The sequence below is a fragment of the Dunckerocampus dactyliophorus genome, chromosome 1 (assembly GCF_027744805.1).
Source record: "Dunckerocampus dactyliophorus isolate RoL2022-P2 chromosome 1, RoL_Ddac_1.1, whole genome shotgun sequence".
NCBI lineage: Eukaryota > Metazoa > Chordata > Actinopteri > Syngnathiformes > Syngnathidae > Dunckerocampus > Dunckerocampus dactyliophorus.
In genome coordinates, this window is record NC_072819.1 from 37,778,107 (window position 1) to 37,802,188 (window position 24,082).

Genomic DNA, 24,082 nt, shown 5'->3' on the forward strand with positions numbered 1-24,082 from the left:
TCCTGACAGAGTCATGCACGGTCTTAATTCAAATGCATTATTGTGTGGATGTCTGAATCCGCGAGGCCAGCTAGTGCAGTAACTTAAAGAGTCTAATATTGTATAATAATGCACATTGTGAGCCGCATGGTGGCCTAGTGGTTAGCATGTTGGCCACACAGTCAGGAGATCTGGAAGGTTTGGGTTTGAATCTCTGTTTGGAGTTTGCATGGTCTACCCGTGTGTGCCTAATAAAGTAAAGTCTGGGAGTCAAAAAAGGCTTTTAGCTTGATTTAAATGTTATTTCATTTGCAACGGTTAATACATGCAAATATAAAATTATATATGTATAATTGTGTCTTGTCATTTATCTTTCTTTTCATAAAATACAGTAAAAATGGGCATATTTCACATACTATTTGCAAATGGTGATTAATCACGATTAATTAATTTGATGTGTGGAAAGCCTCTCAGTTGTCTTTATAAGTTGATGTTTACATTGTAAATTTTAAGTGGTACGGGAGTGATAGCAGTAGCAGATACTGGCACACAAGCCGAGAGCACCCTCTCGTGGCTGTCAGTGTGAAAAAAAACACGTATAAGTCGCTCCAGAGTACAAGTCACAGGACCAGCCAAACCATGAAAAAAGGTGCTTATTTTCCGGACTTATAGTATATAGACTTATAGTCCGGAAAATACAGTGGTAGTTTTTCTTTCCCTCATCTATGCTTTCTCTTTCAGTTGACCCAGAAGAGTGAGGTTGGTCCTTCACAGTTGTGCGGCTGACAGTAGGACTGATGGTAGGTTTGAAAAAAAAATCTTATTTTTCAGTAATATTATGTCCCCTCCCTTCCTCATTTTATTTGCTGATGAGACAGTGGTATGTTTGAAATTAGATTTCCTTACACTGACATATGTGTCAGGTGCCCGATGATACAACAAACTAAATTGGTATTTTTCATTCCGGTCTTAGCAGACCAAACTATCTTCCAACACACAGTCTAATGACTTCTCACATTTTCTGATATTTGAATGGAATTTATAGTTCCTCCACAGAGCCCTCTCTGCCCTCCATCATGCCTCAGACACACTGTTCTCTTTTGTTGTTCTTCCTCCTCCTCATCTTTCTCTGTAGTTTCAGCAGGTGGCCCCCCCCCCACTGCCTCTGAGGACTCCTCAGGGCCCCGCATTCCTGACCGTGACCAAGCCACTGCTTCTGTGGATCCTTGTGCAGCCAGCCAGGGTTCTGCCACGGTGGGCATGATGAGGCGTGGGACCAGCCTGCAGAATCGACGTAGTAAGGGGTCAGGATCCGGGAGTGGAGATCGCGATCCTCTCCTGAAAGGCAGCCCACAGGCCCCGCATCGCCGCTATACCCACGACCCGCAGCTGCATGTCAGCCGCCCACGCTCCTCTTCCGCCACTGATACCACACCCAGTAGCCCTGCCGCCGGATGCACGGGAGGTGACGCTGTGCTGTCATCAGGGTACCAGTCCACAGATGAGACAGACAGGGTGAGTAAACATGTTTTTAATGTTTTTAACAGAGCCGCACAGTGGTCTAGTGGTTAGCATGTTGGCCAACACAGTAACAGCTTGGAGATCGGAAAGACCTGCGTTTGATTCTCCCCTGGGCATTTCTGTGTGGAGTTTGCATGTTCTCCCTGTGTACTCCCCGTGTACTCCCCGGGTACTCCGGCTTCCTCCCACATTCCTAAAAACATACATGTTAGGTTAATTGCTGACTCTAAATTGTCTAAATTGTAAATTGTCCATAGGTATGAATGTGAGTGGGAATGGTTGTTTGTCTATATGGGCCCTGCGATTGGCTGGCGACCAGTCCAGGGTGTACCCCTCCTGTCGCCCGAAGTCAGCTGGGATAGGCCCCGCGACCCTAATGAGGAAGAAGCGGTATAGAAAATGGATGGATGGATGGATGTTTTTAACAGGGAGCTGTCAGTCCAAAAGCCATGTTTTGCCGCATAATTCCTTCTGCATAATACCTGAAATATAATCACTGTACACAAACTCACATTACATGTGTGCTCCAATTTTGTACACAGTAAAAGCATTGAAAACAAATGTTTAAATGAATAATAAATATAAGTGGTTTAAGTAAATGCTACACTAAACATAAGTCAGTCACAAATACTTCATATTCTGGCCCAATAAAACTACAACATTTATATTGTTGGTATTTAGGTTTTGCCACCCATTTACAGTGTTACATACTGTTGTAACATTGTTCTCACTTACAGAGTTATTAAATAGAGAATTAAAGGTTGCATTGCTATTTATTTGAAACTTTACGTATCATTTCATTAGTCTATTCTAATTGTGTGAATGCTGTGAAGCATTTAAATCAACCAGACACTAGAGGGCGCGGTTAAATCAATTAAGTTGCTTTGCGGGGCAGTGGACTTGGTTCATGTGGAGGGTGTCCATGCATCATGACAGAGTTCTGATTTTATCACATCAGTGGTGTCTATGTATGTGAAATTTATGCCCATCCCAGGATGTCACCTTTCTTTAGCTTCCAAATCCAGCTTATGTCTGGATGATGTGACACATGTAGTGATGTGTTTGTAGTGATGCACGAAGACCGACTGGTCATCAGTCTCCCGTGGTGCTATCATCTATTATCAGTGCTCCATTCCTGCAAAGCAGCACAGCAACATAGCAATGTCAGCCAGGTCATCCTCGTGGTCGCTGTGGTTACTCTGAAACTTGCTGTATGCAGCCTGGAACTACGCCCTGATGTGGTTGCCATAGCAACAGAGCAGACGACCCTGGAGATTTTTTTGACATCCTGCGGTTAGCAGAGGTCGAGGGTTGCGTGTCTATATTTTCCAGCATGTCATGACAATGTCAAGACCGCACTTCGTTTTTCTTTCTTTCTCTTCCTCAACTATTTCCTCCCCTTTGCTCCCCTTGTCTTTATTTCCTCTTTCAACCTCGTGGTCCCCCCATTACAGACAGTCAGCTGGAAACTCAACCCACCCTCCCTCACCCCTTCCCCTGCTCCTCCTTCCATCTCCTCCCCCCTCATCTCACTGGCAGGAAGCAGGAGGCAACCTTGCCTCAATCGAGATGAGTTTATGACAGCAGTCTTGTTACCATCACTGTTTAAGAGTTTCAGAGGAGGATGTGGTGAGATGTGTTTTTGTGACCCAAGTGTTAAATACTCTACTGTAACTGTGTGTGAATGTGTGTATGAGAAATCATTTATGCACGTGTGTCAGTGTCTGTGGGACTGAGGGCAGCAAACTGAGCTGTCTCTGCTTGCTCTCCCTCCCTTTTTTCATTCCTCTTTCTTCTTCTGACTTCTGTTTGCACCATAGACGAATGCAGTGTGGACTTTAAATGTGTGTGCAAATGGATGTTTGGAGAGGAGGGGAGCCTTGTATGTGCCTTCAGTGCACGCGTGTGTGTGATTGTGGAGTGGCTGATGTGAGGTGGAATGTTCTTTGGAGGTAAATCAGGGTAGAGGAATAAAGCAGAGGCTCCAGCTGTGGTCAGGCAAGATGGTGCAGCGCTTCAGTCTTCGTAGACAGCTTTCCAAGGTAAGATTGTGTTGCTGTCACACCGCTCCTCATCCACTCTGCACAGTGAAAGCACAGTTGATATTAGAAATGTTGCTTAACACTTTTGCATACTATCGCTTTAGCTCTTTGTTGTCTTAATAGTCTTTGGTGCTATGTCACTTTGTTTTACCTCAGCTTTGTTGAGAGCAGTAGTCAGAATGGTAAATGGGGTGAAACGTCACAGTTTGGTCAAAAAAATGTACTCAACCTTTCGGTCATTTGATCCATACGGTTACTGAGTACGTTTCTATACATGTTATCTGGAGTCTTGTTAAACTGTAACTTGTGCTGCAGCAAGTATGGCAGCTTATGAGATCAGTTAGTGCAGTTTCAAAAGATGTAATTATTAGAACTGGGGAGCATTTAGGACTCATTTTCAATACAAGGCTAATTTACTCTGTACCACCTATGGGCTGAATGTATTTACCCCCTTGGTAGTAGTTCTGTTAAAGAGAATAGCTGTATTAAAAGCCTGCCATTCTGCAATTGGTTCTCAGCCTGTGGGGTTTATCTCAATTAGCTGCTATTAAATTGATTGACTATGCCGTCCCCAGTCATGTTAAGCTAAGTTCAAATGGATGTTAATACTGTAATATTGCATGCATGGATATACACATGGGATGCGACTGTTAAATTGGGCACTCAGACTGGTGGACTGGGAAAATAGTCAAACCGACTGAGGAAGTGAATAGCCAAAAGGTACAAAATGTAGGGGGTTTAGCTGCTGAGATAAAACAAAAACTAAGCCTTGAGGCTAGTCCTCTCACAGTTCAAGATCTTTATGTGTGTTGGAGTGGCTAAAACTGTTTGTGGAGAACAGGATCTCCTCCAGGCTCTCTGGCTTCTAACGGGCACCACCTCTAAGAGTTGGAGCTACAAAAATATTTAAAATTTTGGGGGTTGGGTGGAAAAGCATCTGCCTCCCTCAGGCAAGATCTCATGCCTACCTGTCTTTCTACTTATCCTTTGTCTTCTATTGTCAGTCACTTTGCTTTGATATCCATGTCAAAGTGAACATGCTGTGTTACCCAACAGAACCCCTCATCATCCTCGACCAGACTGACCACATCCAGAGTACAGTATTGTGTTTCATGTCGCATCATAGAGATCAATACCATTCTGTCCAAATGCAAATGTCCCCTTTTTCTGTTAATACAATGTAGGATGGCTTGACTAAATCAGTGAAATGAACAGGATCAGCAGATCACATGCTTAACCTTTGATTGAGGTGTATTTTGTCATTGAGGCATTGAAGGCCAAAGTTTGATGACTAGATATTGAAGACAGGAGACATTTTTGTTTCAATATATGGACAATGCTTCATAATGGCCAATGCTATTGAAATACTATTGAAATGAAACATGGATATACGGGTACTAGAGTGGTCAGTGTACAGGTACAGCTTATATAGCAATATAGATTTACTATCCACTGAAAATGACCCCACACGCAACCATTATTGTTACAATAGCTGGCAACACAAGTGAGTAACAAGATAATTGTGTCTTGCCTCCAGTCAAGCATGGTTGTGGTCGTGTCATCGTCTGGGGCTGCATGAGTGCTGTCTGCACTGGGGAGCTGCGGTTCATTCAGGGAAACATGACATTTCTGGTGAGCGGCATGAGTTCCTCCCTTTGGAAACGGGGCTGCATGGCAGTTTTCCAACATAACGACCCCAAACACAATTCCAAGTATTTATACAGTACTTAATTCAGATGGTCATCTTATTATCTATTTTATCTTATTTTGTGATCTTTCATGCAAAGGTATTGTCACCATTTGAGTCACTGTGGAATCATAATGTACCACCTGTCTGTTGTGCTCCATGAACCAGGAGTAAAATGTTTGATACAACGCGCCACATTTTTTTCAGTTTAGGATTGTCAAATTTCAGTGCTTTAAGGAATACCATTACAGTTATTATGCAGTACAGTAATCTCTTTTATTGCGGTCATGATAAGTGAATTTCCGCAAAATTTGATTTTTAAGTCTTATTTCTAAATTGAATATTTTTGTAGTTAGAGCATAGAAAACCTGTTAACGACCTTCTAAATATGGTGGCCACGGTGACCAAGTGGTTAGCATATTGGCCAGATCCGTAAGATCTGGATTCGAATCTCCGTTGGACATTTCTGAGTGGAGTTTGCATGTTCCTCCCGTGCGTGTGTTTTCTCCGGGTACTCTGACTTCCTCCCGCATGTCCAGAAACATGCATGTTAGGCTAATTGGTGACTGTAAATTGTCCATATATGTCAATGGTTGTTTGTCTATATGTGCTCTGCGATTGACTGGCCAACCAGTCCAGGGTGTACTCTTGCACAAAGTCAGATGGGATAGGCTCCAGCATGCCTCGTGACCCTAGTGAGGATTCAGCGGCATAGAAAATAAATGAACAAATTAACATTATTAGAGCCCACCAGACATGAAATAACACCCCTATAGTCACCTTGACACTCTTATTACGATATTATATCGCCAAAGTAGACAAAATAAGAGTAAATAAGCCATTTTAGACTTGCCCCTGCCTGTCTGTATAAATGTGTTCCCAAGGGCAGTGGTTCTCACCTGGTTTGGCTGCAGGACCCACCATCACCCTTCAATGACAAGTGGTGACTCAAATTGCAGAACTTTTTGGGCATATACTTCTCAAATATGTTATTTATATAATCAATAACATTTATAATAACATTATATATATATAATATAATATTATTATATATAATAACATTATATAATATATATAACATTATATAACATTTATAATGACATACAGTATAATAACATTTATATAATAAATAACATGTATTTATTTACATTTTAATTGTGAAAAGACTGTGTGCAATGGTTACAGGACTGTGTAGAGGGCGCTAATTTTTGACCTTCTCATGTGTCGTTGTCAAACACGACGGACAGTCTATACATGTGCAGGGCCCATTGGTAAGCCTTGGCGGTGTCATTTTGAGCCAGTTGCAAACAGTCTCTTTAATGAAAAAACATTAAAGTTTGAATTTGAATTAGTGCAAAATAACACAATTTTACGATCACTTCGGTAACAATACAACACAAAAAAAGTGCGTGTAAAGGTTTTCAGTACATTTACAGTACAGCTCAATCTGGGGAGATGAATCAGAGCATTTGCACATGGACCTGGATAAGAAGTAAAACAAGAAGTTAAAAAGCAAGCGAGTCCAGTTGCTCTGATTCAACACTCAGTAGGTAAGTTTAATAATAATAGGTGGACCATTTCTTCTGTAGACCACCCCTGTGCCTGGGCCAATATTTTATTGGACATTAAACAGTGCCATCATACTGTACCTGGTAGTCTTCATTGTGGGCATAATTTCCCCAGGCCTCATAACGTGAGCTTTCGCTTTATGCCGCGCTCTTCTCCAGTAGATATTTAGCCATTTAGCTGTCCTTCCCCTCCTGCTCAAGCTCAAGTGAGGCTCGTTCATGAGAATCGTGTCATTGCACTATTTTTTGCGGCAAAGACCCCACGACCCACTGAAAACGGATGTGGGTCGCGACCCGCCAGTTCATTTTTTCACTGCCCTAGGGGACCTGAAGGAGAGGTGGACAGGAAGTGATGTCAGGGGTTCAGAGTTGAGTTTCAGCTTTGCGTGGGTAACAGCTGCAAAAGTAGCCCGTGTTTTTATTAGGGGATATTGTGCCTGTTGTGAGATAATTCAAACCTGCAATAAAAGCCTGTTGTTTCGGCGACCAAGTCTGATCCTTGTGTCTCACCGAACATTGCAGTAACATCACTGACACGTAGTGACCAATGTAGAATACTATATTTCATCAACGTCTTTGAATGCGTCTTTTGAATGCTTTATATTTGCATTTTAGCTTATTTATCCATTTTTATGCTTGAAAATGCTTAGTTTAGGAAAAAATATGTAATATTTGCTTAAATATGCATGTTTTTGACATTATTTAATAATTTAATTATTTATTAATGATTTGATTATTAATACTGTATATTTGTGAAAGGCCGTGATAGAGTGAGGCCGTGAAATTCAAACCGCGGTGTGGCGAGGGGCGACTGTATTTGGTCATAATAGCATTGCTACAACATCAAATCTTATGGTGGGTGGCGCAGTACAGTATCACTAAACGTCCTCTGGTTGGTATCCCAAGACTTGTTCTGTCCCTGTGACTTTTAACATACATGTTCCTGAGCTTCCATTGCCTCCTCAAGCCACTGATATGTACGAATTAAAGTGTTTGCAGCCAGACACCATGACTTTTAGTTTAGTCTAAGTCACATTTGCGGATTAACTATCAAGCCTTCTCCAAGCACTGGCATAGCAAACTGCCCTCAAGTCATTGTGAATACAGTCACAGAAGCACACAGTCAAACCCTTGTCAGATCAAACAAGTGAGTTTCGATTGATTTGCTCAGCACACACACAGAAGGAGGAGGAGAGAGAGAGCATGTCGATGTGCTATTCAGCCACACTGGAGGTGACCATGAGCCTGAAGCAAATCATTGTGTTGACTCATTGCGTGGAGTTGTTGACTTCATTTCTGAGAAACGTTTTACGATGTTCAAGTCAGACCTTATGAACTTGTCATCATTGATCCCGTGTAAGGCAGTCGCGCACTCCTCCAGCACTCTTTGTGCACAGCAAATCCATGCAGCACACAAAATAAAATCCAACTTGAACTGTAAATAAAATAAACACGTAACAATTTATTCTGTACCATTTCGCAATGCAATTCCGTGAGTGACAGGCGACCACAAGCGTTAACAACATAACACAGTGATGAACACTGTCCAGCTACTGATAACATCCCTTTGGTATGTATTTACTTATGCAGCCAACCAATCAAACTAGGATTTTTTGAAGCTGTGGTGGTCGGCTGCATGGTAGGGCTGCCACTGCTGTAGCGTATGCACATTTTTTTTTAAATTAACAAATAGCTATTTTTTTATGACTTATTAACTTATTTATTTAACTTTTTTCAACAACTAGGAGAACATGAACCGAGAACATTGCAAAACTGTTAATTTAATGGCAAAGTTGCTGAGTTGCTGCCAACATTTAAATTGCACTTTATTTACAAAGCGCATCTCCACCCAGTGTGCTCATGTGGCAGGGAGACAGTTATTGATTAGAAATGCAAACACCAGTATCGATTGTGAATTAAAGACAGTGGTCTTTCTTTTCTGTCTCTTCATCTCTTAAACAGCTTGTTGTTCACATTAAATTTGAATCTATTCGTGTTTTCAACTGCATACTTATAGTGAATAGCCCTCATATTTATTCAATCTTCTGGCTACATACAGTGCAAGCTGGAGCAATTGTTGACACTGGGATGCAGGATAACTCGCTACTTGTTGTTGTGTATGTTAGGAGTGAGCTGCACAATCCATGTCTTAAAAACTAACATCCCGGTGCTGTAGTCTACTTTCATTGATCCAGGTTCCTTGGTGTGGCAGCATTTGGTAAATGTGTTTTTTTTTTCATACAATGGCATGTTTGGGTTTTCTGTGGATTCCTTTGGTTGTTTTTTGCATGCTGTTTTTTTTTTGTTGCTAACTTTAGTTAGAGGGGATCTATGTCATCAAGTGTAGATTTTGTCATGCTTATCTCTGATTTGCCGCCTACGGCATCCCAGATTCCTTGTGGTGCTGCTTTTTTGTTGTTTTTTTAGCATTGAACAGACAAAATGTCAGTCCTCCACAAACCTTCCCCATAAGTCTTATTCATTCATATTATTTTAATATTACTGTTTGTACATATATGTGCATTTGGGAGCAAGCTCATTTAGAAAGTGTACACAAACGGAAGCAGATGTCCTATCGAAATCTGTTAACAATGTTATTCATGTATTCACGTGTTATTCATGCACTAATACAATGTACAGACCCTTTCCAAAAAAAATGAATCTCATGGGAAAGTTTATTTATTTCCATAATTTCATTCAAAAAGTTGAATATTCATAGATTCCAGAGGGCCCGCAATTTAAACAATGTCAAGTATTTATTTGTTTATTGTTACATCATTTGGGCTTCCAGCTCATAAAACCCACAAAAACAGGAATTTAAAAAATGTGAATTCTGTGAAGAAATCACCATTTACCTCTCAGTTTTTGCAGAAAAAGAGAAAGAAATAAGGATCGCATCAAAAGAATCAAAATATGGTACTTTCAAAACGATATGTCCATCTTCAACGCCTGGTTGGGAATCCTGCCTCGATGCACCGTGGCATTGAGGCAGTCAGCCTGTGGCGTTGAGTTAAGGAAGCCCAGATTTCCTTGATGCTTGCTGTCAGCTTTTCTTTGTTTTTGGGACTGGTGCGCCTCATTTTCCTCTGGATCATACCCTATAAATTCTCAATGGGGTTTAGATTCGGTGATTTGGCTGGCCAGTCAAGCACAGTGATGGCATGGGCATCAAACCAGGTTTTAGTGCTTCTGGCGGTATGGGCCGGGGCCGGGTCCAGCTGGAAGATGAAATCTGCATCTCCATACAGATCCTCAGCAGAAGGAATCATGAAGTCCTCTAAAACATTCTGGTAGACTGTACCATAAAGACCATAAATAGTTGACATTGTTTAAATTGTGGGCCCTATGAAATCTATGAAAGTTTAACTTTTTGAATGGAAATGTATGGAACTAAATAAACGTTTCCTTTATATTCAAATTTTTGGAAAGGTCCTGCATTAGAAAAATTGGACATTGCAACAAGAGGAAATGAAAATGGAAGAAACTATGACATTGCCCCTCCCTTGCAGAATTATGAGCTGCCACTCTTCTGGTAAGTCAAGGTTTTTGTTCATGCATCATAAAAAAGAAAGAGGTCAGACAGAGGTCACTGATGTTACCTCTCAGAGAAGGCCTTCTGTCTCACAATCACTTTTGTAGTTTATCCCAAAGTTGTTTAATGAGGTTGAGGTCAGGGTTCTGTGTTGGAAGTCAAGTTCCCCGCCTTGTGCATTGGGACACAGTCATACTGGAACAGAAAAGGACCTTCTCAAAATTTTTGGAATTACTGTATAGGATTTTTTTTTTAATGAAGAATTAAGTCCAGGAGTTAAATCGTATCCCTGACCGATTAATTACTTAATGAAGAGGTGATGTCCCAATATTTTTGTCCAATTTCAGTCTCCTCACCATGTAATGCAGATCATCCTCTCTTCCCATCACCTCCTCCCCTCGTCTTTGTCCAGTGTGCAGACAGTGGAGTTACTTGCTCATCTCCATGGCAACAGGCTGATGTTCACTGGGGGCTTAGCTGACATACCAAGCTGAATGCTCACAGGTTAATTGTATCATCCCACATCCGCATCTAATTGAAACAATGACCTTCTCTTTCTAAAAATACCTTTCAGTTTGTTATGTACACCCTAACATACACTAAGTCATCTGTCAGCATTTATTCATTTGGGGGCCCCAAGTCAAAACATTTAATTAAGTTGCTACTTACATAGCCATGTTTATATATCCCCCCTCCAAAAACGATTTGAAATATTAATGTTTATCATCTTCTAACAAGTGTGAATATGATAAAATTCTCAAAATTTCCTGAACTAGATAAAGACCTTAAAATACTCTTGGGGAATTATTATTACCTAACAAGTCAGTCATGTCAACCTTTTTACTGTAATTGATAAGAATATTAAGCAATATTTACCATAGTTTACCGCTTTCATACTCACATCTTTGTGATGAAGAGCACCACTCTCCGCTTCATTTGTATACATTTTCCTCGGTTGACACTGACAGTAGCGGTGTTGCTGTACTTGTGTCTACGCTTGTTGTGACTGTGAAAAAGGCTGACAGCTCTTTTAGTTTTGATTAAAAAAGAAAAAAAAAAAAAGTTATCCACTCGCCTTCTCTTCTCTTCTCTGCTCCACTAACTCCGCGCCAACAAGTTTGCTTGCTTCGCTCCTTTCTTCCGGACATGTGCGGTAACATGGAATAGTCCATTGCAAGAGAAGGGAGGAGAAATAGTCGAAACACTAATGAAAGATTACGCATTTTAATGTAGTTTTCAACACGTGGATTAAGACTAAAACAGTAGTATCTAATTTAAATGGAAGAAAAAAAATCAATAACCAGTTTCTATGAGACGTTTTTGGGCCCCTGGAAATCTTGGGTTCCCAGGCAATTGTGTTTGCCTAATGGTTGGTCCGCCCCTGCACTAACATAATAGGTAATAGGTTAAGAAAGATGCGGGAATTCAGCAGCATTCCTGTCACTTACAGTAGATATCACCTCTCTTTTCTGTTACTGGTCAGGTTTTTTTCTATATGTACCCTGTGATTGACTGTTGACCAGCCCAGGGTGTACCCCACCTCTTCCCCAAAATCACTTGGGATAGGCTCCAGCTCACTCTAATAAGGACAAGCGATAAAGAAAATGGAAGGATGAAACAAGAGAATAAAGAAAAGAAATACAGTGGGGCCTTGGTTTTAATTTGTTCCAGAAGGTGTAACGCGAACCAAAATGGAAACTAACCAAATTAATTTTTCCCATAAGAAATAATGTAAATGAGGGGTGCTCCGATAGATCGGCCACCTATCAGTATCTTTTTCAGAGAAAAGTCACGTGATCGGCATATGCCGATAAATGCCTTTCATTGCCGATCACAAAAGCTGATCACCTGTGCCTCGTACTACTGCGGCCTGTAGCGATCACCACATACAGTGTAGAGTCTTAGGTAGCTTCCTCCTCCCACTTTCCTTCACACTGCGCAGGCGTGCCAAAACAAAAATCATGTCTGCCGTGTGGAACTTACCTGCCAACACATGCCACGAAACCTATCTCGTGGGGCTAGCACGTTAAAAAGCTTTAATTAAGTACGACATTTGAAGAACAAATACTTGACGGAGAATGGTGAGTTTTCCAAAACGGTGGCCAACACTCGCCCGTATATGTGAAAGTTCTTTTAGCCCTTTCCTTCTTCATTCATATGCATTTGGAATTGTTTTATGCATGTAAAAGTAGAATTTTTAAACTATAAAAACGTGTTTTGTGTTGACAATTGTGAGACGTAACTTCCGGTTCCGGTTGCCATTTTGTTCATGAGCTAATAGGATGCTATCAAGGAAGGAAGTTTTTTGATAAAAAAAAAAAAAAAAAAAAAAAAAAATATATATATATATATATATATATATATATATATATATATTAAGAATACAGATGGACTCGTGCAGTGTATCAATAACATGACAAGACATTAACCATTGTAATCTACTCTGAGTTGTTGCATTGAGTGTAGCCTTGAATTTCTGGCATCTCTTTTGTTATGCCGTGCTTGAACTCTTGTGTTGCCTTTGAAGCAAAGTCCCAGGCTGTTTTTCGTGCTTTTGAATATTCATATGTGATGAGATACACCCTTATCCTGTGCTAATTACTATTAGCGTTCTTCTCAGTGGAGGCTCATTTGGTTTCCCCACATACATTAACTCATTGCAGCTTCCCAACGATTACTTGAATGGTGTAAAGGCCATAAAGGTGTAAACTAAAACACAGGCAGACAGGACAGAGGAATGTATGAAGGAAAGTTGTCCTGTGTGTGCATATTTGCGCAGGGAAGAACAGTGGGACATAGGGAGTCGCGGACAAATTGAAGCTATCAAGCTGTGAAATTCAAACCGAGTTTAAGTCAGTTTTGTATGTTAATCTGCAACTGAATGGGGGGGGGCTGTATATCCGTTCCTCCAGTGCTATTAATAGGTTTCTGAACAAGCAGTTTCAAGTTCACCTATGAAGGACATATTAATATATCTGTAGCAGTGGAGAAGTCCTTCACATTAATATTAAAAATGAAAATATTTTAGCAATATCATGTCATGCAGCTATGTTTATCAATGCATCACGACTGATTTTAAGAGGAAATAGAAAAACTAAAAAACATAAGACATACTGTGGGGGATCATTTTAAAATTGATTGCTTCGGCACAAAGTCATGTGCTTGTATATGTCAGCAGTGAGTCACTTGCGGGCATCCTTTGTGTTGTTATTTTGGGCCTGCAGCTGGTTCTTCCTCTTACTGCTCGCGTGTGTGTTTGACTGTGAGAACATGAGTGTGTGAATGCACGTGTATGTCTATGGTGTTTTCACAGCCGTTCCAGGATTGTCACATATTGGGTCACTGAGGATGTTGAGCTTAACCTTGACCCACATGTCAGCCACTCAGTCTCTGTCTGCTAGATGTGTTCTCTTCTTGCTGTCTCATATCCAAAACTTTCTCCAAGACTGAGCAGTGCCACCACAGAGTTAACTCTCTTCACTTATAATACACTAGATTGCTCATTATTGAAGGTCTAACTCTAACCGGATGAAAATTATTTTCATAAAAAAATAATGTAAATCTCATTTAATCTGTTTCAGAAAGCCAAAAACGTTAACAACAAAACACGTTTTGATAGTTTTACAATTGTAGTTTTACATACATAAAACAATTGAAAATGCATTAAAGGTTACTTTTACCTTCTTTGAAGATGTGATTCTTGACGTGACTGTTTCCGAAGACACGATTTGGCAGCAAGATCAACACACACACCACCTTCCAACTATGCTTCTGTCAACTATTAACCGTATGTCAGTTATCATTTTTAGATACTTATTGTTATTTATCATGATTATTTATCACATTGTTATACTACCTTATCGTTTCCTATGTATTGAAACTGGCATTTTGGAATACAGGAAGTGAAAAAATGTATTGCAATTGATATGAAACGGAGAGGGGGTAGGATTACATAAGCTCTACTTCTTCTACTCCTTTTTGGACATGTAGAACTGTGAATTGTACTCTGTGATGTATCCTAATGTAACTTGTATGCATGTTCAAAATAAATTCAACCATTACCATTACCTTCCTGTTTTTCCATGAGTAATTTCTAGAATTAATATTGCGTTTTTGACCCCATTAACCCAAAATGGAGCCAAAGAAAGTTGCAATTGCCAGAATTTCACAAAGAAGGTGAGAAACGCTACTGAATTCAAATAATAAATAACTCAAAACACAAAGGTGGTGTCTATGTTGATCTTGCTGCCGCATTGTGTCTTTGGGAACAGTCACATCAATTAAGGTAAAAGTAACCTTAAATGTCCATTTATTCCTTTCATTCGCCATTTATTTGCATTTTGAATTGTTTTATGCATGTCAAAATATAATCGTAAAACTGTAAACAGTTATTTTGTGTTAATATATTTTGAGAGTCAACCTCTGATGTCATCATATCTTGACATCACGCAGCTGACAAGACAACAACACGACAAGATAGACAGCATATTGTCAGGAAAATGTATGCAAACTGAGACGTAAACCGAAAAACAGTCTAACCAGGGCAGACGCTAACCGAGGGTTCCACTGTGTTTTATTTTCTTCTCCTGGCTTTGGCCTGTGCTTGTTTTTCAAGGGAATTTGCTTTTTGCGGTGATGGACATGAGGAAATAGGCAGACTGTCTCAGATAGAAGGCAGACTCACTGCCACTCTTTGCTCAGTCTATACTCTGAGTAAATCTGATTAATTATGTATGAGGCTATAGATCACTGAGCTCGGCAGTGCTCTACTGACCCACTTTAGGACGCACAGGCACCTGAATGTGATGACAAACTCTTGGGAATATTATCATATTTCTCTGTACTAATAACCAGAGAGACTCCCTGCATTCTCCTGGGTGTCAGTCAGAAACTACGCAAGACTTCTTCCCCGATGTCAGCCTATCATGCACACACACAGTCTCTTCACAAAGATCAATGTGACACGTTCCACGCTTCTTTTTCTTGATATCCTGGCTGTATATGGATGTGTAATTCCTCCTGTAACAATTCCTTCATCTCATTTCATCTGTTCTTAACGTGTGCCCCCATGTCTATACATTATTGGCCTTCATCACGTTAGAAAAAAAAGCAGTCATAGGGAAACGCAAGTGCATCAGTAAGTATGATAGTAAGAAATTAGCGAGGTGTTTTAGGGAAATAGTTGCAGTCAGAAACAGGCCACAGCAGAGGCCATTGTCCATAAAATAGATGACACATAAGATACTTTGACCTCTAGCACTCCCTAGTGGAGCTTAGGTATAACACATTTCTATACCTCAACATTGTTGGAAGTACGGTACTTATTCTAACTCAATCATTGTACGGAGCTGCAGTATGGTTTGTTAGAATTTGTTCATCGCAAGTCTTTCTCATAGAAGGAATAGTGACTTGCTTCAGTTCTAATGTTCTCGTGTTTCATCACAAAGGATGTGTTCGATGTTTCTAAACAAGCAAGCTGAACATGTAACTGAACCGCGACTAATGGGATGAATTTGTGCCATTGTGATGGCAAATGAATGCAGTGAGTAAAGGCCAAAGTGAACCACGCAGTTCTGTTTAGTCACTATTTAAATGTCAAATGGACATTATAGTTTAATGAAAGTGCCTACATGTTTGAGACAGCGCCATTATTTTGTTCAATTATGAGAGTAAGTGATGCATGAAATTCATGTACGAATTCCATTGCCAAGCACTGATAACAACTTTCTATTAGCACAACTGCCATTCTTCCTTATCTTCCTTCCCGTTATGAAATTGACTGCTTCCCATTGGCATAATTCATGCAATGGTATCTGGCAAAGATGTCCCAAAAAGCATCATTGCTGAAAGAAGAGAGCTAGGATTCGTGCAGACAGAAATAGGCCCAGTCCAAATAATCTGTCAGGGCCAAAGAGCTTGAATTGATTGTTCTAGACTCTTCCTCCTTATGAATAAGCTGGCTGCGTGTCCGGGCCAGCATCCTGCCCCATGGCACTCTGGGTAGCTTGGTGCGGACCAACTCTACATTTTGGCCCAGTGCCCTTTCTGTTTCAACATTACCTAACCGCACTGAACAAAATATAAACAAACTCCACCAAATACCAACATTCATTAATGGAGAAATGTTTTTGTTGTTTTTTCATTCCTTACACTACTGTTTATGCACACCAGTTGTCAGCATATAAACACTCATAGTGTCAGTGTTCCCTCTAAACCGCGCGCTTGCGCAATCATGCACTGCTCCAGTGTTCTCAGTGCAAAGCAAATTTATGCAGCGCACAAAATAAAATCCAGCATGATCTGTATATAAAATAAGCACATAACAATTTATTCTATACCATTTTGCAATGCAACTTTGTGAGTGACAGGCGGAAACAACACATAACACAATGACAAACACTGTGCAGCCAATGATAAGATTTATTTTTACTCACGCAGCCAATCAATTTATTAACAGTGCGTTACGCGCTGTTTTCTAGGTTAGTGTATAGCTAATGTGGCAGCGGAGTTAAGAGAGCTGCCGGCTTCTTGCTTTTTGCTAACCCGTGTTATGGCGACATGAACGTGCAGTACGACATCCACACATCAAGCTTACCCTCAGGGGTACGCCAATTGCAATAGGGGTACGTGAATAAAAATGAAAAGCAATTAGCGCCCACCACTCCTAATTACGAGTGTGCCTGAACGCCTCACGGTGCAAGGAGATCGGAGCAGAAAGGAGACACAGACCGAAGTTGGTAATTGCTCTGTGTGCATCATATGAACAAATAAGTTAGTTTGATGATTATTTTGTACATTACGAGTGTTTAATCTTGAAGATTTCGTGTATATTGGTGCTCCAATCCCCGCACGGCGCAGTAGTGAAATCGTGTCACTGTGAGTGGGGATTCCCCCTAAAATGACGCTTATCGTTGGTTGTATGTATTTTTGTACTTCGGAGACTGCGTTAACATACTTATTAAACTTTCCCCTTCAATTTGGTATTAAATTAATAAGCAGACTTAAACCATAGCCATCGTGAGTGGACAAAAAAGTGAAGCTCAAATTCAAGCCATTCAAAGGGAACGATGCCAACGTCAGACTGGAATAAAAGATAGGTAATTGTTTAATGGATGTAGGATGATTACTTATCTATTTATCAGTGCTCATGTGAAACTTTATCAAAATGTAACCATGCAAAATACACAACTTTGACCCGGAATGAAAATAAAATGAATTAACCAATTCATTATCTTTAATATTTCAAGTTAATAAAGATAAAAAGGTGTATATTTTTTAAGTGTGCAGGAGTACGGGTTACATGGCTTCAGGTCAAATGTCTGAAGGGGTACGTGACTGTAAAAAGCTTGAGAACCACTGCTTTAAAGGAAAACTGCGCTTTTAAAAAAATGTTTGCCCATCATCCATAATCCTTATGTGAGACATGAACATGTCTCATGTCTTTCTCTTTTCTGTGCGTTTTAAAGATATAAAAACAGATTTAAAAAAAAGAGAGAGCTAGCTCATTACTGCACGTATGGGACATACTTATTCCTCCTATAAAGTCCCCAAAAAGTGCCAACAACGCTCCATTTACATATAATGTGATGTGCATATTAACCAAGCTACAGTGACATTGTTATTATTATTAACATTGTTACGCCTATCGAACTACATTACTGGCGTATTGACACTTAGCCAGAACACACCGGCTAGCTACTAGCCAGCTAGCGACTAGCTTCACTGTAGCGCATCAGCGTTGCGCTCACAACGCCTCATACACTACCGAAAGGTAAGGCTACATCTTCGAGATGCTGCCACTGCTGCTGTGTTTTTATTATTTTTATTATATATTAAGTTTGGAAAAGTTAACGCTGGGTGTAGGCATTCGTTTCTACGACATTGCTATGTGAAATCAATGCACTGAGGAAGGAAGTTTCGGTAATTCTTAGAATGGCAGAAAAAAGTGTTTGCCCCCTTTGTGATTTCTTATTTCTTTGCACGTTTGTCACACTTGAATGTTTCAGATCATCAAACAAATTTGAATATTTGTCAATGACACAAATGAACACAAAATGCAGTTTTAAAACTTTTTGTTATTAAGGGAGAAAAAAATTCAAACCTACATCGCCCTGTATGAAAAAGTGATTGCCCCCTAAACCTAAGAACTGGTTGGGCCACGCTTAGCAGCAACAACTGCAATCAAGCGTTTGCGATAACTTGCAATGAGTCTCTTACAGTGCTGTGGAGGAATTTTGGCCCACTCATGTTTGCCGAATTGTTGTAATTCAGCCTCATTGGAGAGTTTTCCGAAATTAACCCCCTTTTTAGTCATTCCACAGCATCTCAATAGGATTCAGGTCAGGCAATTAACTTGGCCACTTCAAAGTCTTCCTTTTGTTTTTCTTCATCCATTCAGAGGTGGACTTACTTGTGTGTTTTGGATCATTGTCCTGCTGCAGAACCCAAGTTGGTTTCAGCTTGAGGTCACGAACAGATAGCCTGACATTCTCCTTCAGGATTTTTTGGTAGACAGCAGAATTCATGGTTCCATTCATCACAGCAAGTCTTTCAGGTCCTGGAACAGCAAAACAGCCACAGACCATCACACTACCACCACCATATTTTACTGTTGGTATGATGTTCTTTTTCTGAAATGTGGCATTACTTTTATTCCAAATGTAATGGGATACACACCTTCTAAAAAGTTCAACTTTTGTCCACAAAGTGTTTTCCCAAAGGTCTTGGGAATCATCAAGATGTTTTCGGGCAAAATTGAGACAATCCTTAATGTTGTTTTTGTTCAGCAGTGTTTTTTCTCTTGGAATGAACTCGTTTTATCTGTGACCTGGTCTGTCATAATGCCACATATGTAGCAAGTGCCCAGTATTTTATGTAACAGAGCCATTTACTATACTGCAGGAAAGTTTGGGCAGCAGCGTTGGACACAGGCATGAAACCCAAGTTGTGCTTGTCTGCACTCTTCAGTTTGAATAATCAGTGTGTGTGTGTGTATACAAAGCTCTCACTTGTCTTTACAGAACCATTACATCACACCTCTAGAACCGTACAGCTGCACACGGCTTCATTATTCATAACAAGAAGAATTGGGCAGTTGTTTTGAGACACAAATTGTATCAATTTTGGTCTGTTTGCATCAATTGATTTAATTGTGAAGGTAGCAGGGTCATGCGAAATGCACTAGTATTGAAACACTTATTACCTCCCAGTTTTGGGAAGGCTTTTTTCTGTTCCAGCATCTGCACTAAATGGGTCCATGGAGGCCTGGCTGGTTGTGTTGGGAAAGCTTCACTACCATGCATAGACACACAAAACACAAAATGTCAAAAAAAGGTCCAATATTGACTGTTATAGCAGGTTTTTGCTGTCACTACTTGAGGAGGTTGTCTGCTAAACCTTCACTGTGCTAATCCTGTGCTTGATGCTGATACAGATTATCCACAGTAGATTTTTTGACTGTACTTGCAGAATATTTTCTTTTTATTGCATTTTTATGTTCTTTCAATTGCGTATAAAGATATTATATTGGACTGAAAATCTACGAATATAACATTTAGTAAACGCTAGGGGTATCATGAGCTCTCACAAGATTAAAACGTTCCTTGCTTGAGAGAAAAGCTGCCTCACAACAACAGGGCAGCCAGAAGCCAATCAGACAGTGAACTACGGCATCGCTACTGTGAATGATAATATGGTAATAGGAAAGTGGCAGTGCACGAGGCAGAATTGGAACCGGACATTAAGTGCTTTGCACACAATATAAACCTTGCAACCCGAGCTGGCCTCAGTGTTCCGCATTACTTTTTTGCTGCTGACGTGTGTCTGCTTTTTTTCATCGGAGTTCAACAGCTGCCGCGGTGTTGATGTCCACGCAGAACCTGTAGTAATTCTAGATTTGGCCAGCGTTACTTAAGATTTGTCAGATCAAAACACGATTGCTGCATAAGGCTTTTATCAAAACATGTGATACTGTTTTGGAAATTCACTACTTCCTTCTTCCGCAATTTAAGCATCATATGAACTATAGTTCTTTTAGCGTAAACATAAAACGAATCTACTACAATCTGCAGTCTGTTTTACATGTCTTTATCAGCTACACATCAACATAAATTATTAGTAGGAACAGCTACAACTGTCGCCATTATTTTAACTTTTATCATTTTGTTAGTTTTACTTTTTGTTTCAAATTGTGGAAAAAAGTTCAACAATTAAAAGCATAATGCTTAGATCATACATACAAAGCTGCATTGTTTTGTGAATCAGTTAAATAAAATAAAGTATGTTTGTTCAATCCTATATTTTGTCATTGTAATTTTCTAAAAAGTAATGTTGAAATATCGTCTTGTCTCGTTCTTGTGAATCCAATATCGTGTGTTGTCTCGTCTTGTGAACTGAGTGTATCATGACACCCCTACTAAACGTTCATTTGCCTCAAACAATACATTTTTAATAATGAAAGAAAATCTTCCTTGTGGTCCAGGTACATTTGAGCAAGTCCCTTTTTCTAGACCCTTCTTGGAGTTTTTACCTGTGTGCAGAGGCAATAAATATTGTTTGTTTGTTGGTCGGTTGGTTTGTTGGTAAACATAATATATATCCAGGAAATTTGGTGGATGCTCTCTCCTGTACAGAACAAGAACCCATGCATTTTTAGTGCTCATCAGAATACTAATGTGAACATACAAATTTGTTTTTCCCCTGTTTCCTATTTTCAATGCACCAGTCAACCCACCTTGATGCAACGTCAGACAACTGATGGACAGAGGCTCACTCCATGCACGGGGGAGTTTTATGCCTGTAAAAAGGACTAGGGATGAAGTGTGTCAGTTCTACAAATGTGCCAAATTCACCAAAATGGGCCACTGGTCTTGCTGTGACATTTTTCTATGAGCGCTCTTGTATTAATGTAGTCATGTGATTATAATATGGAACTTTTTCTCCTTCCCTGGAAAAACACACAAACTGTAAAATGTTGTATTAGACTTTTAGTGTGTGGATAACTTTTATGTTACACAAGACTATAAGTCCAAAAGCTAGGTTAATTCGATAAGTATTTAATTAGATAAGAATGCCTCCTTCTCAGTCGGCCACATCCGTCAACAGTTCACCAGGTCATGCCTAGCCGTGAGAGCTGTGTGTGGTTCTGTGTGTCTTTTGGTGTGTGTTATCATTGTCACAAAACCTTCAAATGTCTCGCTGCCATCTGGGTCACTTGGTGTGTACATTAATCGGATTTATTTATACTAATATATTTCTACTAATGGTAATTCTGTTCTCTCTGTTCTGTTGTGGCTCGCTAATTTGTTGCTTTTAAGATAAAACTCACCTTTAGGCTAATAACATTTTTTTTCTTTCTCTCTGAGCATCAGTCTTTTCAGTCAAGACATGAAATCGCCCCCCTCTGGGAATTGGTTATTGCGGAGCCACAATGCTATTCAGGGTATGTTGTTAAGGCATGCAAGCTGTAGAGTATGTAAAGAAGCCCCTGAGTCACCCTGAAAGATTCAGTATTAGTCAACTGACAGGAACTTCTGGGGAGCACATCACTTACACAAGACACCTACAGCAAGACAGGCTGCTGGGTGAAAAATGTTTGGAATTCATCTCAGAAAGGAACCTGATAGTCAGAGGCCCACTGTTTAATCCCCCTATTTGAGGAATAATGCCTGGCAGTTAAGTACCGTACAGTACAGTGTTACATTTAGTTGTGGCTTTTTGCTATTCATAAATTCATTCGTCTTCCCAACTAGGGGTGATACATGAATTCATAATCATTCCTAATCTAATCTTATTTTATCATACCCAGTCTTCATGTATCAGATGTTCACATGTTTATCAATTACTAAAGTGTTTAAGGATCACCCAGAAGCCCCGGGAGCACATGGGAGGTTTGCTAGATGGAAGCCTCTGCTCTCCAAAAAGAATGAACAAGAATTGCCCATTTTAATGTCGCCAAATCTGAGAGTTGTATTTATTGGAAAATTAAATTGCCAGCAGTTGAAGGTTTTTTATGTTTCATTTGAAAAATGAAATGTTCTCCTGTGGGTCAAACCTACATGCATAATCTACACACCACGCACTTGCTCTACCTTCAACCCAAGTTCCTTTCGTTCTTACATAAGCCGCCTTTTCCCTAATTCCGTCCTTCTCTCGTGTTCCACTCACTCCTCCTGCTCGCTCATTAAAGCCTGTATTCATGCCCTGCTCTTCCCCTCCCTCCTCTTTGCTGTGAAACAGGCATTCAGTAGCCCATGTGCAGCGTGTGTACATTTTAGCCTGTGATGTCATCATCGACTTTTTACATGAGGACCAATAAGCCTCATGTGGTTGTTTCTCTGGTCATTGGAATGCAAATGTACTGTACATGTTGATAGTTATGATAGTACGATAGTTATGACTTGTGTTGATAGTTACTTTTGGGTCAAGTGAAAAAGCTCAACAATCTTTTCTCTACTGTGCTTTATTTGATACTAATTGACCATAATACTTCTTAGGATGGTGGCGTAGTAATGATGACGCCAACAAAGTTTGGAATTCCACTCTTGTAATCATGTGATTATATCCCTGTAATTGCATTTTTTCCCCATCTTTGCATGCTTTCCATCCGTCTAAGCAAACACACTCATTATGTTGCATCTTTCATGCTCAATATACTGTATGTGTATAAAAACACTATTTTCATGATGGAGCAGTTTAGATGTTCAGGAGAAACCCTGGGATCGGCTGTTGTTAAAGGTCACAGTCGGTGATTCATTAGAGCAAGATCACTCGGGAAACTGATTGGCTGTGACAATCTATTTGTGTGATAATTGAAACGGAGGGGAGTAGAAGAGTTTTCATTCTTTCTTTCAACCTAATGGAGCCCCTGTTTCTGAGCTGAGCTGGACTGGAACATCCAACAGAATAAAAGCCCCCCCTTGTTGCATGAGGCTTTCTCACAACCCCTCTATGCTCCCTCACTCACTCTGTCACCCTCACAGCAACAGTTCCTGGTGGGCTTTTTTTCCCTCAATGTGTGCTGCTGCACTTTCCTCACATTTTGTTCTTTCTGTCTCTCTTTCTGAGGATCTAATGTCTGAAAACTCTTGGAACTTGAATTTTCTTCCTTATTTTAACTCGAGAAGACTTCATGCTGTTAACCATCAAGGCTTCTTCACCCCAAAACTGAAGCAGATGGATCCTTACCTTTACTTGCTCTGCCAGTGATGCAACCTGTGGGAGTTGCTTGTTGAAGAGCTAAGATGTTTCTTCCAGTAGTTCAACTACAGTAGGTTTAATGTATAGCAGGGTGAAATGTGGACATGTGTGGAGTGGTTCCAACCCTATAGACCAGGCAGTTGGTACTCTATAGTTTATGGATATAGAATTAGTTGAAATCGCCAAGTGCCAATACTTTGTAGTCAAGAGGAGCCTTTGCCCAGTGGACTTGGATTCAAGTGGACTATGGAGTGAATTTATCCGGAGAGAGTGATGAGTGGTCACCCGGAGCTGCAATCCTCCCCTCCCCCCCGACTGTTGTCATCCCATGAAGAATACGCTAAAAGAGAGACTGACGAAACTGAATTACAGTCCCAGGTGTGCACATATATCTTCCCACCATGGAGGTTATCCTCAGCCTGGTAACTGCTGACACCTCTCCACCTCCTTCTCCCACTACCGTGAGTCTTCATCATCTGTCATTTACTGTAGGTTCTAGTCATCATGTTAAGCACAGACTTAAGCCTCTACAGTGTTGTACAATAATTTAAACCTG

At 40.2% G+C, this 24,082-nt stretch overlaps 1 protein-coding gene across 3 annotated transcripts in view; it reads left to right on the forward strand.

Moving 5' to 3' along the window:
* The window catches only part of tmcc1a (transmembrane and coiled-coil domain family 1a), a 56,152-nt gene that overhangs the window by 16,317 nt on the left and 15,753 nt on the right, over nt 1-24,082 (forward strand). The window contains exons 2-3 of one of the 3 annotated variants that reach the window (XM_054767733.1): nt 721-779; nt 1,115-1,494. In XM_054767733.1, coding sequence (XP_054623708.1) covers nt 1,240-1,494 — 255 coding nt within the window. In that variant the 5' untranslated portion in view covers nt 721-779; nt 1,115-1,239. Of the gene's footprint in view, nt 1-720; nt 780-1,114; nt 1,495-2,481; nt 3,543-23,051; nt 23,988-24,082 lie in introns of those variants that run through there. The other 2 variants (XM_054767756.1, XM_054767741.1) reach the window with 2 other exon arrangements.